General features: G+C 42.2%; 2 protein-coding genes and 1 long non-coding RNA gene across 28 annotated transcripts in view; 1 reads left to right on the top strand and 2 right to left on the bottom strand.

Annotated features, from left to right (window-relative positions):
• The first annotated feature begins 852 nt into the window (after window positions 1-852).
• On the top strand, window positions 853-9015 carry LOC118373725 (claudin-18-like). Its single transcript, XM_035759935.2, has 5 exons — window positions 853-1442; window positions 6888-7052; window positions 7216-7360; window positions 8136-8255; window positions 8500-9015. Exons 1-5 carry the CDS (start codon window positions 1223-1225, stop codon window positions 8633-8635), a joined length of 786 nt encoding a protein of 261 aa, XP_035615828.1. The 5' UTR covers window positions 853-1222; the 3' UTR covers window positions 8636-9015.
• Window positions 4871-6944, bottom strand: LOC127908288 (uncharacterized). 23 transcript variants are annotated; one of them, XR_008066681.1, is made up of 6 exons: window positions 6648-6944; window positions 5934-6167; window positions 5856-5894; window positions 5626-5664; window positions 5260-5415; window positions 4871-5224 (listed from the first exon to the last, which is right to left on the bottom strand). It is a non-coding gene; the product is annotated as an uncharacterized LOC127908288 (long non-coding RNA). The 23 variants fall into 23 exon arrangements; XR_008066692.1 differs by lacking the exon at window positions 5626-5664 and adding an exon at window positions 5470-5547; XR_008066715.1 differs by lacking the exons at window positions 5626-5664; window positions 5856-5894 and adding exons at window positions 5470-5547; window positions 5757-5795.
• Window positions 9016-10084: 1069 nt separating the features above from the next.
• dzip1l (DAZ interacting zinc finger protein 1-like) overlaps window positions 10085-17290 on the bottom strand; it is a 75996-nt gene continuing 68790 nt past the window's right edge. For 3 of the 4 annotated variants that reach the window (XM_052465990.1, XM_052465993.1, XM_052465992.1), the window contains exons 15-17: window positions 14016-14314; window positions 13584-13726; window positions 10085-11825 (exon numbers count right to left, since the gene is read on the bottom strand). In XM_052465990.1, the coding sequence (XP_052321950.1) occupies window positions 11643-11825; window positions 13584-13726; window positions 14016-14314 (625 nt within the window). In that variant the 3' untranslated portion in view covers window positions 10085-11642. The remainder of the gene's footprint in view (window positions 11826-13583; window positions 13727-14015; window positions 14315-17290) is intronic. The other variant, XM_052465994.1, reaches the window with a different exon arrangement.

The following is a 17290-nucleotide window of genomic DNA, read 5'->3' as shown; positions in this document are numbered from 1 at the left end:
GCTTGACTGGCTGACTGGCTGACTGGCTGACTGGCTGGCTGGTGGTGATACAAAACGACTGTGTGTCAATAGAGTCACCGGGTATCATTATTAAAAAGGGACAGAAACAGACACAAAACACAGAACCAAAGTAGCAAATGCTTTTCTATCCACATCAAGGATGCGTTAGATACTCACTGTGTATCCTTAAGTTTAAGGCACGAATCTAAAAAAAATCTATAAAAACTGCTTGTATAGAGAAATATCTGACTTCATGCTGCTTAGCTACAAAGTATAGACGTCAAATATACAACATGTTAAACACTGTAGGTCGAGTGTTCATTTGACTTCTAGGTTCTCAGATCAGTTTGAGAAACTCTTGTGAGAACCCCCCGATGTAATGAGAGGACCCCCCCATACTGATGTAATGAGAGGAACCCCCCCATACTGATGTAATGAGAGGAACCCCCACCCCCATACTGATGTAATGAGTGGAACCCCCCATACTGATGTAATGAGTGGAACCCCCCCCCCATACTGATGTAATGACTGGAACCCCCCACACTGATGTAATGAGAGGACCCCCCTGGGCTAAATGTGGAGTATCAATTCAGAAATTGAATACGTAGTCTTGTTATCAAAGTGTTGGTCAACCTCTTAGCTTCCTGTGTGACCGTTACACCTCCCGTAACCTCCTACGCCCCTCCCAACTGTAAGGGGTACGTCCCAAATGCCACCCTATTTGCTATATAGTGAACTACTTTTGCCCAGAGATCATGGTCAAATGAAGTGCACCATATAAGGGAATAGGGTGGCATTTGGGACGTAGGCGATGACTTGGCAGCAGTGGGCAAACACAGAAGGACAGATGTAACAGTCTTTCATGAGGTCAAGCCTGCCAGTATCAGAGTCACTTGAAACACAGCGAGTCAAAAAAGCCCAGTCTCAGTGTTGGCACTGTGGCATTAGAAACAATCAGAAGCTGAGAGACTCTGTAGTAGCTAAGGTTCCTTTTTTTTGTTGTTGTTTGCTTTTTGTTATTTTTGCCTACCGAGAGAAGAAAGAAGAAGGTTGTGATAGCGTTGAACGTTAGCTTCACCAGAGAGACAGAGAGGTAGGAGTTGGTTTCCTACCGAGACAGAAGAGAGAGAGAGAGAGAGAGAGAGAGAGAGAGAGAGAGAGAGAGAGAGAGAGAGAGAGAGAGAGAGAGAGAGAGGGAGAGAAAGAGAGAGGCATCTGCATCATGGCGGCGACCCTGTGCCAGGTGATGGGCTTTGTGCTGAGCCTGCTGGGGGTGGGTGGGATTATAGCCGCCACTGGGATGGACCAGTGGGCAACGGAGGACCTGTACGACAACCCTGTGACCGCCATCTTCTCCTACTCTGGACTCTGGAGATCCTGTGTCCGGCAGAGCTCCGGATTCACAGAGTGCCGACCCTACTTCACCATCCTGGGGCTACCAGGTACGGCAGGGTAGCCTAGTGGTTAGAGCGTTGGACTAGTAACCAGAAGGTTGCAAGTTCAAACCCCCCGAGCTGAAAAGGTAAAAATCTGTCGTTCTGCCCCTGAACAGGCAGTTAACCCACTGTTCCTAGGCCGTCATTGAAAATAAGCATTTGTTCTTAACTGACTTGCCTAGTTAAATAAAGGTCAAATTAAATAAATAAACACTATACTGATTAAAGGTTGACTGAGACCAAAACATTGGAGAATTAGATCCATTAAATGGTTGGCATCAAGATCACTGACGTGCTGGAGTTTTCCTTATTTAGAAAAAAGAAAAAACGTTCACCATTGCCAACCTTACTTCCTGGGTTAACCAGGTACGGACGAACGCCATTGTCCTCGTACAGTTGCGGCAGCCTCTGCTCTACACAGTAGTGACCAGAGCAACAAGTTGGCATGACACAAGCTCTTTGACTCAACATGTAATACATGTAACTTGTTGATTTACTGTGATAGTTTAGTTTACTCAGTTACTATGGATCCAGTTCAATAGTTCATTGAATGCAACTGACTAAAGTAAGTTGGACAAATGTCCATTTTATTACACACAAAAAAAAAGCCAGGAAAGTAGGATATTAGTTTATGCTAGGTTAATTTACACGATGTATGAATAGATGGTAATATTTATGGATCAGTAAGAGTCTCAGGATCATAAATAAGAAGTAGGTTAATATTGTAGTGTTTGCAGTGATTGGGAAATGGCTAAATAGTTTGAATTTTGTTCCCCGAGAACCACATATGAAAAGAAGGTAAAGCGAGGCACACCCTTCGTTAGCGTGGAAACTCTGACTGAAAGTACAACCGTTGCCCGAAACTGTGACAGCAACTCATGAAAATGATTTGCAAACACCTGATAAGGTTCGTTCCCTGTTCAAGAGTACATAGTGATAAGAACCAGAGGATAGAAAGCCATTTCATGACTTCATTTACATCATGAAGACAAGGAGGGGTTTGACATCGAACAAAAAGGGAACCTAAAATGGCCGCCACAAAGATAATTTATCGGCTTTATGCTGGGTGCATTGGGCCAGTTTTTGATATCTGCTGCCACAGCCATTTCATGACTTCATTTACATCATGAAGACAAGGAGGGTTTTGACATCGAACAAAAAGGGAACCTAAAATGGCCGCCACAAAGATAATTTATCGGCTTTATGCTGGGTTGCATCGGGCCAGGTTTTGATATCTGCTGCCACAGCCATTTCATGACTTCATTTACATCATGAAGACAAGGAGGGTTTTGACATCGAACAAAAAGGGAACCTAAAATGGCCGCCACAAAGATAATTTATCGGCTTTATGCTGGGTTGCATCGGGCCAGGTTTTGATATCTGCTGCCACAGCCATTTCATGACTTCATTTACATCATGAAGACAAGGAGGGTTTTGACATCGAACAAAAAGGGAACCTAAAATGGCCGCCACAAAGATAATTTATCGGCTTTATGCTGGGTTGCATCGGGCCAGGTTTTGATATCTGCTGCCACAGCCATTTCATGACTTCATTTACATCATGAAGACAAGGAGGGTTTTGACATCGAACAAAAAGGGAACCTAAAATGGCCGCCACAAAGATAATTTATCGGCTTTATGCTGGGTTGCATCGGGCCAGTTTTTGATATCTGCTGCCACAGCCATTTCATGACTTCATTTACATCATGAAGACAAGGAGGGTTTGACATCGAACAAAAAGGGAACCTAAAATGGCCGCCACAAAGATAATTTATCGGCTTTATGCTGGGTTGCATCGGGCCAGGTTTTGATATCTGCTGCCACAGCCATTTCATGACTTCATTTACATCATGAAGACAAGGAGGGTTTTGACATCGAACAAAAAGGGAACCTAAAATGGCCGCCACAAAGATAATTTATCGGCTTTATGCTGGGTTGCATCGGGCCAGTTTTTGATATCTGCTGCCACAGCCATCTGGGGTTTACAGAACCATTATTTCTCAGTTGTATAACATCTCGATTAAGTTTTATATGTCGAGTACATCTCAAAGGTGTGTCTCTGTCAAAACAATATACTGCATTTCTTTATATAAGTACACATTCATTAATGGAATAAAACAAACATTTGTTTCTTTCACTTGACTTTAAAACAAACCATTTTGAGCATTTCTAATCTAGTTTCTTCAGCAGTGTTTGATCTTTAATGTTAAAAACAGGAAGGGAGATTATCTTCCTGCTAAACAAAATATAGTTTAGTAAGGTGGTTCATTTTAAAGAATAGAGGCCATGATGAAAAGGCCATGATCAATAAAAGGTCAAATTTGTTTGTTTTTCTCACAAAATGTAGTCTTGATAGACGCACTAGAGATATTTGTTTTTGTTTCACAAAATCTAGTTGTGTTGATTTAAACAACTTTACTAGATCAGTTCAATCTTTAAATGAAAAATACCCTAGAGTTGATAGACGCACCAGAGATATTTGTTTAAGCACGGGCTGCCTTTTAATCCACCACATTCGTCGATGTAATTCTTCCTCATCTCATTTGTCACGAGACGTCCTGAAACTCGGGTCTTCTCACATCTGTGAATTGTGGCACACCTACAGCTCTGTTTGTCACAAGACATCCTGAAACTCAGGTCTTCTCACATCTGCAGTGGACTGTGGCAGAGCTACAGCTCTGTTTGTCACGAGACGTCCTGAAACTCAGGTCTTCTCACATCTGCAGTGGACTGTGGCAGAGCTACAGCTCTGTTTGTCACGAGACGTCCTGAAACTCAGGTCTTCTCACATCTGCAGTGGACTGTGGCAGAGCTACAGCTCTGTTTGTCACAAGACGTCCTGAAACTCAGGTCTTCTCACATCTGCAGTGGACTGTGGCAGAGCTACAGCTCTGTTTGTCACGAGACGTCTTGAAACCCGGTCTTCTCGCGAAAATTTCAATGGCGTCTGAACGATTTGGCCTAACAACGAATATGACCCCCCACTATGGAAAGAGGAGACTCTCACGAACACGATGGTGTTCTACAGTCCCCCGCAAGTGTCCCATGACACCAAAACATCACCACAACATCACCTCACCTCCGAGCAGAAACATGACCCCGGAGGTCAACGTCATGGGACTTGTCTGAAGGTAATCCGTTACCGGTTAAAACATTTTTATGGAAGTAGTTTTCCGCAAAAATAATGTGGGTTAAATATGTTTCCAAACAAAACAAAAACATGTTTCCTGATCTTTTTTATATCTCCTAGATATAGGACAGACACTTCCAAACTTTATTCCTTGTGATTTATTTTTTGAATGTCTGTTTTGCAATTCATGAAAGTGTTATTTCATACATTTCTATGGGCTATAGCAGCAAAGGCCATATTCTATATTTTATCAGAAAATTATATATTTTTATAAATTGAGACCTACTGGGGACCTACAGGGGGACCTACAGGGGACGTAAGGGGTCCTAAAAGAGCTAAATGAGCCATGGTATGACCTTTTTAAAACAATTCCAAATGTTAGCTTAGTAGACCCTGCCCCCCACACAACAAAGGAAAGCAGTACTTATAGGATACACACAATAACAGGTCACCTAAGTACCAAATAAAGACAAGTAGATCTGACTGAGTGTTTTGGTTTGACCTGTAGACTAGTCTATCCGACTGTGTGTTTTGGTTTGACCTGTAGACTAGTCTATCTGACTGTGTGTTTTAGTTTGACCTGTAGACTAGTCTATCTGACTGTGTGTTTTAGTTTGACCTGTAGACTAGTCTATCTGACTGTGTGTTTTGGTTTGACCTGTAGACTAGTCTGACTGTGTGTTTTGGTTTGACCTGTAGACTAGTCTATCTGACTGTGTGTTTTGGTTTGACCTGTAGACTAGTCTATCTGACTGTGTGTTTTAGTTTGACCTGTAGACTAGTCTATCTGACTGTGTGTTTTGGTTTGACCTGTAGACTAGTCTATCTGACTGTGTGTTTTGGTTTGACCTGTCTATCTGTGTTTTGGTTTTTAGTCTATCTGACTGTGTGTTTTGGTTTGACCTGTAGACTAGTCTATCTGACTGTGTGTTTTGGTTTGACCTGTAGACTAGTCTATCTGACTGTGTGTTTTGGTTTGACCTCCAGACTAGTCTATCTGACTGTGTGTTTTTGTTTGACCTGTAGACTAGTCTATCTGACTGTGTGTTTTGGTTTGACCTGTAGACTAGTCTATCTGACTGTGTGTTTTGGTTTGACCTGTAGACTGACTGTAGACTAGTCTATCTGACTGTGTGTTTTAGTTTGACCTGTAGACTAGTCTATCTGACTGTGTTTTGTTTTGGTTTGACCTGTAGACTAGTCTATCTGACTGTGTGTTTTAGTTTGACCTGTAGACTAGTCTATCTGACTGTGTGTTTTGGTTTGACTGACTAGTGTTTTGGTTTGACCTGTAGACTAGTCTATCTGACTGTGTGTTTTGGTTTGACCTGTAGACTAGGCTATCTGACTGTGTGTTTTGGTTTGACCTGTAGACTAGTCTATCTGACTGTGTGTTTTAGTTTGACCTGTAGACTAGTCTATCTGACTGTGTGTTTTGGTTTGACCTGTAGACTAGTCTATCTGACTGTGTGTTTTAGTTTGACCTGTAGACTAGTCTATCTGACTGTGTGTTTTGGTTTGACCTGTAGACTAGTCTATCTGACTGTGTGTTTTGGTTTGACCTGTAGACTAGTCTATCTGACTGTGTGTTTTAGTTTGACCTGTAGACTAGTCTATCTGACTGTGTGTTTTAGTTTGACCTGTAGACTAGTCTATCTGACTGTGTGTTTTGGTTTGACCTGTAGACTAGTCTATCTGACTGTGTGTTTTGGTTTGACCTGTAGACTAGTCTATCTGACTGTGTGTTTTGGTTTGACCTGTAGACTAGTCTATCTGACTGTGTGTTTTGGTTTGACCTGTAGACTAGTCTATCTGACTGTGTGTTTTGGTTTTAGAGTCTATCTGAGTCTATCTGACTGTGTGTTTTGGTTTGACCTGTAGACTAGTCTATCTGACTGTGTGTCTATCTTTTGTTTTAGTTTGACCTGTAGACTAGTCTATCTGACTGTGTGTTTTGGTTTGACCTGTAGACTAGTCTATCTGACTGTGTGTTTTGGTTTGACCTGTAGACTAGTCTATCTGACTGTGTGTTTTGGTTTGACCTGTAGACTAGTCTATCTGACTGTGTGTTTTGGTTTGACCTGTAGACTAGTCTATCTGACTGTGTGTTTTGGTTTGACCTGTAGACTAGTCTATCTGACTGTGTGTTTTGGTTTGACCTGTAGACTAGTCTATCTGACTGTGTGTTTTAGTTTGACCTGTAGACTAGTCTATCTGACTGTGTGTTTTGGTTTGACCTGTAGACTAGTATATCTGACTGTGTGTTTTGGTTTGACCTGTAGACTAGTCTATCTGACTGTGTGTTTTGGTTTGACCTGCAGCTATGCTCCAAGCTGTGCGGGCCCTGATGATAGTGGGGATGGTCCTGGGAGCCATCGGTTGTCTGGTCGCCATCTTTGCCCTCAAGTGTCTGAAGATGGGGAAAATGGAGGACAGCGTCAAGGCTACCATGACGTTGACCTCCGGGGTCATGTTTCTGCTCGGAGGTGAGGTGATGTTGTGGTAATGTTGTGGTAATGTTTTGGTGATGTTTTGGTATTGATGTTCATAACTGGCAAGCAAAATCTTTCTGATTCAAATTTAGGTTTAAAGCCAAAAAGACACATTTCTGGGATCTGAAAATGACAATGTAATTTCCATCCTCCTTAGGTGTTTGTGGCATTGCTGGAGTGTCGGTCTTTGCCAACCTAATCGTTAGCAGCTTCCGGTTCACCACCTATGCAGGTGGTGAATATGGAGGAGGAGGAGTACTGGGGGGAGGATTAGGAGGAATGGGAGGATCTCTCACTCCCAGGTACATTAAAGCCCTCAAACAGTCTTTTATTCATTGTTTTAATCGTCACCGTAGTCTAATAAATCAGTGTGTGTGTTTATCATTATTTTTTAAATAGAGTAACTCCAAATATATTTTTGTATAATTTGTGTAATTGAAAACGCTCGGTCTAATCTTGTGGGCGTGTCAATACAAATGTAAATATATTTACGTACACAGCCCTGATTGGTGGATAGGATCGTCTGGACTCTAGAGCCTACCCAGCTTACCCCTTTAAAGTAGGAGGATACATATGCAAATAATAGATGACTGGTCATTGGTCAAAAAAAAAATCTGATCAGATTGTGATGTCATGATCTGGGCCAAAAATTCCAGGCATTATTTTTCAAACAGCTCTTACAGAATTTTTGTAGGTTTATTTTCAACCTCATAGTGTGGAAATATCATCAAAACAAATGGCAAAATCAAGTAAAAAAAAAAACTGTATTGGCCCTTTAACTGCAACATGAGAAGAATTCACTTTTGTTGTGTCCCAAATGGTACCTTATTCCATATATAGTGCACAACCATTGACCAGTGTCTTATGGGATAAGATACAGCATTTGTTTCTATTAGTGGACATGAACAGTGGTATAAAATGAATATGTGGGCCCTGGTCAAAAGTAGTACACTATGTAGGGAAGAGTGTGGTATTTGGGTGGCAAAGACTTGGTACATAAGTTGGTATCAATTATAAGGTGATGATGGCAATTTGTAATTTGTTTTAACGTGTCAATGTATCTCCTTGGTTTCTCAGGTACACCTTTGGCTCCGCCCTCTTTGTGGGGTGGATAGGCGGAGCCGTGCTGGTTGTGGGAGGGGTTATGATGTGTATGGCCTGTCGGGGGATGGTTCCACCAGAGGAGAAGAGACCAAAGTAAGTTACATTTTATCTCCACCAGATCACGAGTCAGAGAAACATTCCCTCCATAAAATGACATCATTCTCAAGAAGAAAAAAAAACATAAAAGAACTTTCAAATCATGAAACACGTGCCTCATACACGGCTTATACATTAAAGTTATAGTGCGACCAACATTTTCAAGTAATTCCTGAATATTCCCGTGTTATTCTCAGTCACAAATAGAATCCACAATCATTTTGTTTTCTTTCTACCTCAGTTATGGGATGGCCTACAAGCCTGCTTCCCAACACACAACAGTTTACAAAGCTAACACCAGACCCAGAACGGCCTATGAAGATTCTTTCAGAGCCCAGAGTATGGATGGAAGACAATCCAACCAGCAATATGTGTGAAGAATGTAATATTATGTACCGTTAGGTTTTAGAGGTTCTCTGAAACGAAGCAAAACTGTTTTAATGTATCGATGCCAATCTCATGTAGCTCTGAAGGGCTTAGAAGATTTCATAGAGGGTTGCTATAGAGGTTTCATAGAGGGTTGCTATAGAGGTTTCATAGAGGGTTGCAATAGAGGTTTCATAGAGGGTTGCAATAGAGGTTTCATCGAGGGTTGCTATATAGAGGGTAACTTTGAAGGAAGTAGTTATTCAGGTTTGATTCATTATTTTCGTACTTGGAGCTCTCTTATATTTCTGTGTTTTTGTTATTCTGCATTTAAGGGGACAATATTGTAATTTTCTAATGCATCTATATTAAAAGAATCACATTTCCAGAACTTCATGTTTGTTTTTTTTGTTTTCAAACGCAGCATAAAATATATTTGAAAAAAGGTTAATGAACAATCAATTTCTTCACACATCGAATTGTAGAAATATTTAATTATTTATTCATTATTTATTCATAGTGGAAATAGTGGGAAAAATGTTATAAATATGAATATTGGTAATTTCCTTTCAAATTAGAAAATAAAAATATATATATTAACAGTAGCTATATCAAAATCATTCAAAACAAAACAACATACAGTACTAAATCATTAAAAACAACATACAGTACTAAATCATTAAAAACAAAACAACATACAGTACTAAATCATTAAAAACAACATACAGTACTAAATCATTAAAAACAAAACAACATACAGTACTAAATCATTAAAAACAAAACAACATACAGTACTAAATCATTAAAAACAAAACAACATACAGTACAAAATCATTAAAAACAAAACAACATACAGTACAAAATCATTAAAAACAAAACAACATACAGTACTAAATCATTAAAAACAAAACAACATACAGTACTAAATCATTAAAAACAAAACAACATACAGTACTGTAACGGCTCTCCTCCTCTGACGAAGAAGTAGAACAAGGATCGGACCAAAATGCAGCGTGATGATGATTCATGATATTTTAATGAAGGAAAACCTATACATACAGAAACTACAAAAATAACGAAAATGAAATAACGAAAACCGAAACAGCCCTATCTGGTGCAAACACAAAGACAGGAACAATCACCCACCAAACACTCACAGAATATGGCAGCCTAAATATGGTTCCCAATCAGAGACAACGATTAATCACCTGACTCTGATTGAGAACCGCCTCAGGCAGCCATAGACTACCTAGACACCCCACAAAACTCCTAAGACAAAAACACACCACAATAACCCATGTCACACCCTGGCCTGACCAAATAAATAAAGAAAACACAAAATACTAAGACCAAGGCGTGAAAAACAAAACAACATACAGTACTAAATCCCTACAGTGGCAGGAAGTATTCACCACTTGCGAGAAGAATGGATTAAATTGATATTTTGTGTTACTGGCACACACACACACACACACACACACACACACACACACACACACACACACACACACACACACACACACACACACACACACACACACACACACACACACACACACACACACACACACACACACACACACACACACACACACCGCCCCATATTGTCAAAGTGGAATTATGTTTTTAGACGTTTTTACAGATTCATTAAAAAATGAAGAACTCAAACTGTCAATAAGTTTTCAACCCCTTTGTTATGGCAAGCCTAAATAGGTTCAGGAGTAAAAATGTGCTTAACAAGTCTCATAATAAGTTGCATGGACTCACTGTCTGCAATAATAGTGTTGAACATGATTTTTTAACGACTACCTCATCTCTGTACCCCCCCACACATCTGTAAGGTCCCTCAGTCGAGCAGGGAATTTCAAACACAGATTCAACCACAAAGACCAGGGAGGTTTTCCAATGCCTCGCGAAGAAGAGCACCTATTAGTAGATGGGTAAAAAATAAAATAAAAAAGCAGACATTGAATATCCTTTTGAGCATGGTGAAGTTATTAATTACACTTTGGATGGCGTATCAATACACCCAGTCACTACAAAGATACAGGCGTCCTTCCTAACTCAGTTGCCGGAGAGGAAGGAAACTGCTCCAGGATTTCACCACGAGGCCAACGGTGACTTTAAAACAATTACAGAGAAAAGAAGGAAGCCTGTACAGAATACAAATATTCCAAAACCTGCATCGTGTTAAACACTATTATTGCACACATTGTCCATGCAACGTATTCTGTGACTTGTTAAGCACATCTTTACTCCTGAACTTATTTAGGCTTGCCATAACTTTCTGAAGGCACTATATCTCCCGATTATAAAAAAAAAAAGCAAGTCATTACCACTACTACCATTACCATTACCATTCAAAGTCCCAACATAGTTTGAGTCCTACCAAGAAAGTCCCTATATATATATACACACGGAACAAAAATATTAACGCAACATGCACATTTTTCCAACTGTTACTGAGTTACAGTTCATATAAGGGAATCAGTACATTGAGAAAACAAATCATTACAACCCTAATCTATAGATTAGGAATACACTCTTTTTTTTTTAGAGAGAGAAATATGCTTTTTATTGCGCGTATGGAACATTTCTGGGATCTTTTATTTCAGCTCATGACACATTGGACCAACACTTTACATGTTGCGTTTCTATTTTTGCTGAGTATAGCTTGATTCTGGAAAATGGAATAAAACCGAAAGGTTATTTTATTCTGTTATTGTTTTATAACTGGTATTACACGCCAGCTCCTCTTCACGTTGGAATGCATCTTCTGCTAATTGTTTTAAAACTTGGAAGAGAGTAATTCATATATCACATACGCCCATTGAAAAATAGATTTCCATCTCAAAAAAGGCACTCATCTGGATAAATAAAGGATACATAGCACTATAAATTAAACATTTAAAAAACCAGGAAAAGTGCATTAAAGCCCTCCTGCTCTGCTGGTTGAGGAGCTCCACACGCTGGTTCCTGAGGTTCCTCCCAGGCCCACCTCGGTGCTCCCTCGCCCCCCTAGGGACTGAGACTGGCCCCGTACCGGCAGGGACAGGAGCTCCACACGCTGGTTCCTGAGGTTCCTCCCAGGCCCACCTCGGTGCTCCCTCGCCCCCCTAGGGACTGAGACTGGCCCCGTACCGGCAGGGACAGGAGCTCCTCGATGGAAGACAGTTCTAGGTCGCTTTCTTCGTCCGATAACTGGGACAAAATGGAACATGTATGAATATTGAATCACTCGTGTAGGTATCACACAAAGAAACAGAAACAGCTCTATGCTATAGAAGTATTGAGAGAGGAAATAAACAAATTAAAAGTATATTGATACATAGAGAGACATTATAAAGGCTTATACATGCTTACAACAAATTATAAAGAATTATATCTACATCCTTAAGTGTTATATACAGAGCCTTCAGAAAGTATTCATACTCCTTGACTTATTCTACATTTTGTTGTGTTATAGCCTGAATTTAAAATGAATTAAATGGTTTTTTTTAAATTCACCCATCTACACACAATAATCCATAATGACAAAGTGAAAACATGTTTTTAGAAATGTTAGCAAATGTATTGAAAATGTAATACAGAAATATCAAATTCACATAAGTATTCACACACACAAGTCAATACTTTGTAGAAGCACCTTTGGTAGCAATCTAGAGGTGTCAGGCTTTCTGGGTAAAAAGTGGTGCTGCATTGCCAATCCTACGTCTGCATTTGCCGTACAGCATTTACGGTGATACGGCCTCTGCAGACGTCAGGGCATTCATACTTCTTGTACTTTGCGGAGCAGCGTAGAGCTGTAGGAAGGAAGTTCTCAAGGAAGTGAGTTTGTGTTTACACAGGATGTACCGCCCCCACCTACCGTCAACCAATCATGTCAATGCGGAGCTATACGGAGCCCTCCACATTGTTACAACATTTGGGAGCTCAATTTGGCCTCTGCATGCCCCCCCCGGAGGGTCCGCAGTTGGTTCAGTATTACTTTAGTGCCTTGTTGCAAACACGATGCAGGTTTTGGAATATTTGTATTCTGTACAGGCTTCCTTCTTTTCTCTGTAATTGTTTTAAAGTCACCATTGGCCTCGTGGTGAAATCCTTGAGCAGTTTCCTTCCTCTCCGGCAACTGAGTTAGGAAGGTCGCCTGTATCTTTGTAGTGACTGGGTGTATTGATACACCATCCAAAGTGAAATGAATAACTTCACCATGCTCAAAGGGATATTCAATGTCTGTTTTTTTGTTTGTTTACCCATCTACCAATATGTGTCTTTTGCAAGGCGTTGGAAAACCTGCCTGTTGTTTGAATCTGTGTTTGAAATTCACTGCTTGACTGTACAGATAATTGTATGTGTGGGGGAGTACAGAGATGAGGTAGTTACTCAAAAATCATGTTAAACACTATTATTGCACACAGAGTGAATCCATGTAAATTATTATGTGACTTGTTAAGCATATTATGACTCCTGAAGTACAGTATGTGGGCTTGCCATAACAAAGGGTTTGAATAATTATTGACTCAAGACATTTCAGTTTTTCAATGTTTAATTTGTAAACATAATTTTTTAATTTTTTAAACATAGTTCTACTTTGACATTATGGGGTTTTGGCCAGTGACAAAAAATACAAATGTGTCCATTTTGAAATTCAGACTGTTAAACACAACAAAATGTGTCCATTTTGAAATTCAGACTGTTAAACACAACAAAAGGTGTCCATTTTGAATTCAGACTGTTAACACAACAAAAGGTATCCATTTTGAATTTCAGACTGTTAAACACAACAAAAGGTGTCCATTTTGAATTTCAGACTGTTAACACAACAAAAGGTGTCCATTTTGAATTTCAGACTGTTAACACAACAAAAGGTGTCCATTTGAAATTCAGACTGTTAACACAACAAAAAGTGGAAAAAGTCAAGAGAGTGCGAATCCTTTCTGAAGGAGCTGTATTTCTTACCTGTAGGGGTTTTAACGCTGTCCTGGGTTTGGGTTTGGGTAAGACCTTGGCTGCTACTGGTGGCATCACCACTCTTGTTCCTCCTACTGGCTTGTTCATTGGAGAACTCAACTGTCTCTCCAAGCTTCTGGTCAGGTTTTTAACTACAGACCCAGACAACACAAAACAAGGGACCCAGCTGAAATAATCCTGATACTTCTTCAATACTCATTATTAGAGCCCTGGGCAAGATGAAAACTTACTGTATAGCAATGCAATGACAATACAATTTGTAGAACTGTAAGGTTTACATAGTGAGATGATACGTCAATTTGTAAGTCGCTCTGGATAAGAGCGTCTGCTAAATGACTTAAATGTTAAATGTTAATACGTTTTTGGATTCATGGAAGATTGGCCCTTATCGTGGGCTAAAATAGATCCAAATAAACAAACCAGTCTGATTTTGTGCTCCACGGTGGGTTGTTAGACTTGTAGGCCCTTCTGAGAGTTCTGTGTCTGTCCCAGACCAGTCCTCTCCCTGGGTAGAACCAGACATTGGGTACTTCTGCCTTGAGCTGGATCCAGACCGCACCACCCTCACAGAGGGGCCAGACCTACTGCCAGGGCTGGTGACAGAGACACCAGACCTACTCCCAGGGCTGGTGACAGAGACACCAGACCTACTGCCAGGGCTGGTGACAGAAGGAACGTCTTCTCCTGACGTCTCATCCTCAGAACTGAAGGGAGGGGTGCTGAAAGAGAAAGACATGTTTCTGAGGGGTGGGAAATATTTAAAGAGGGGTGGGAAATATATATATATATATATTATTTTATTTACATTTTTAAAACTTTTTTAAAATGTTTTACATTAAACATTAAACCGACACAATTATAAAAATGAAACCTATTCAAAACACATTCTTACAAAACAAATCCCAAGCTAGGGAGAGGTGCTGAAAGAGAAATGCATATTAGGTTAGGCTCCTCAGGAGGTTAAAGTAAGTACAATACAGTACATGACAGGAGAGGGCAGGAAAGGAGAGGGCAGGAGAGGATAGGAAAGGAGAGGACAGGAAAGGAGAGGACAGGAAAGGAGAGGGCAGGAGAGGATAGGAAAGGAGAGGACAGGAGAAGACAGGAAAGGAGAGGACAGGAGAAGACAGGAAAGGAGAGGGCAGGAGAGAATAGGAAAGGAGAGGACAGGAGAGGATAGGAAAGGAGAGGACAGGAGAAGACAGGAAAGGAGAGGGCAGGAGAGGATAGGAAAGGAGAGGACAGGAGAAGACAGGAAAGGAGAGGGCAGGAGAGAATAGGAAAGGAGAGGACAGGAAAGGAGAGGACAGGAGAGGACAGGAAAGGAGAGGACAGGAAAGTAGAGGACAGGAAAGTAGAGGAAAGGAGAGGATAGGAAAGGAGAGGACAGGAAAGGAGAGGACAGGAGAGGATAGGAAAGGAAAGTAGAGGACAGGAAAGGAGAGGACAGGAAAGTAGAGGACAGGAGAGGATAGGACAGGAGAGGACAGGAAAGGAGAGGAGAGGAAAGGAGAGGACAGGAAAGTAGAGGACAGAAAAGTAGAGGACAGGAAAGGAGAGGACAGGAAAGTAGAGGACAGGAAAGTAGAGGACAGGAAAGTAGAGGACAGGAAAGGAGAGGACAGGAGAGGATAGGAAAGGAGAGGATAGGAAAGTAGAGGACAGAAAAGTAGAGGACAGGAAAGGACAGGAGAGGACAGGAAAGTAGAGGACAGGAAAGGAGAGGACAGAAAAGGAGAGGACAAGAGAGGACAGAAGAGTAGAGGACAGGAGAGGACAGAAGAGTAGAGGACAAGAGAGGACAGGAAAGGAGAGGACAGGAAAGTAGAGGACTGGAGAGGACAGGAAAGTAGAGGAGAGGAGGGGACAGGATAGAGGACAGAAGAGGTCAGGAAATGAGAGGACAGGAAAAGAGAGGACAGGAAAGTAGAGGACAGGAAATTAGAGGACAGGAAAGGAGAGGACGGGAGAGGAGAGGACAGGAAAGGAGAGGACAGGAGAGGACAGGAGAGTAGAGGACAGAAGAGTAGAGGAGAGGAGGGGACAGGATAGAGGACAGAAGAGGACAGGAAATGAGAGGACAGGAAAAGAGAGGACAGGAAAGTAGAGGACAGGAGAGGACAGGAGAGGACAGGAGAGGACAGGAAAGGAGAGGACAGGAAAGGAGAGGACAGGAAAGGAGAGGACAGGAAAGGGGAGGACAGGAGAGGACAGGAAAGGAGAGGACAGGAAAGGGAGGACAGGAGAGGACAGGAAATGAGAGGACAGGAAAGGGGAGGACAGGAGAGGAGAGAACAGGAAAGGAGAGGACAGGAAAGGAGAGGACAGGAAAGTAGAGGACAGGAGAGGAGAGGACAGGTAAGGGGAGGACAGGAAAGGAGAGGACAGGAAAGGGGAGGACAGGAGAGGACAGGAGAGGACAGGAAAGGAGAGGACAGGAAAGGAGAGAACAGGAAAGGAGAGGACAGGAAAGGAGAGGACAGGAAAGTAGAGGACAGGAGAGGACAGGAAAGGAGAGGACAGGAAAGGAGAGGACAGGAGAGGTCAGGAAAGGAAAGGAGAGGAAAGGAGAGGACAGGAAAGTAGAGGACAGGAAAGGGGAGGACAGGAGAGGACAGGAAAGGAGAGGACAGGAAAGGGGAGGACAGGAGAGGACAGGAAATGAGAGGACAGGAAAGGGGAGGACAGGAGAGGAGAGAACAGGAAAGGAGAGGACAGGAAAGGAGAGGACAGGAAAGTAGAGGACAGGAGAGGAGAGGACAGGTAAGGGGAGGACAGGAAAGGAGAGGACAGGAAAGGGGAGGACAGGAGAGGACAGGAGAGGACAGGAAAGGAGAGGACAGGAAAGGAGAGAACAGGAAAGGAGAGGACAGGAAAGGAGAGGACAGGAAAGGACAGGAAAGGAGAGGACAGGAAAGGACAGGAAAGTAGAGGACAGAGGAGTAGAGGACAAGAGAGGACAGAAGAGTAGAGGACAGGAGAGGACAGAAGAGTAGAGGACAGGAAAGGAGAGGACAGGAGAGAGGACAGGAAAGTAGAGGACAGAAGAGTAGAGGACAAGAGAGGACAGAAGAGTAGAGGACAGGAGAGGACAGAAGAGTAGAGGACAAGAGAGGACAGGAGAGGACAGGAAAGTAGAGGACTGGAGAGGACAGGAAAGTAGAGGAGAGGAGGGGACAGGATAGAGGACAGAAGAGGACAGGAAATGAGAGGACAGGAAAAGAGAGGACAGGAAAGTAGAGGACAGGAAAGGAGAGGACAGGAGAGGAGAGGACAGGAAAGGAGAGGACAGGAGAGTAGAGGACAGAAGAGTAGAGGAGAGGAGGGGACAGGATAGAGGACAGAAGAGGACAGGAAATGAGAGGACAGGAAAAGAGAGGACAGGAAAGTAGAGGACAGGAGAGGACAGGAAAGGAGAGGACAGGAAAGGAGAGGACAGGAAAGGAGAGGACAGGAAAGTAGAGGACAGGAGAGGAGAGGACAGGAAAGTAGAGGACAGGAGAGGAGAGAACAGGAAAGGGGAGGACAGGAGAGGAGAGAACAGGAAAGGAGAGGACAGGAAAGGAGAGGACAGGAAAGGAGAGGACAGGAAAGTAGAGGACAGGAGAGGAGAGGACAGGTAAGGGGAGGACAGGAAAGGAGAGGACAGGAAAGGGGAGGACAGGAGAGGACAGGAGAGGACAGGAAAGGAGAGG

The sequence above is a fragment of the Oncorhynchus keta genome, chromosome 1, assembly GCF_023373465.1.
Source record: "Oncorhynchus keta strain PuntledgeMale-10-30-2019 chromosome 1, Oket_V2, whole genome shotgun sequence".
Taxonomy (NCBI): domain Eukaryota; kingdom Metazoa; phylum Chordata; class Actinopteri; order Salmoniformes; family Salmonidae; genus Oncorhynchus; species Oncorhynchus keta.
This window is presented reverse-complemented; position numbering and strand designations above follow the sequence as displayed.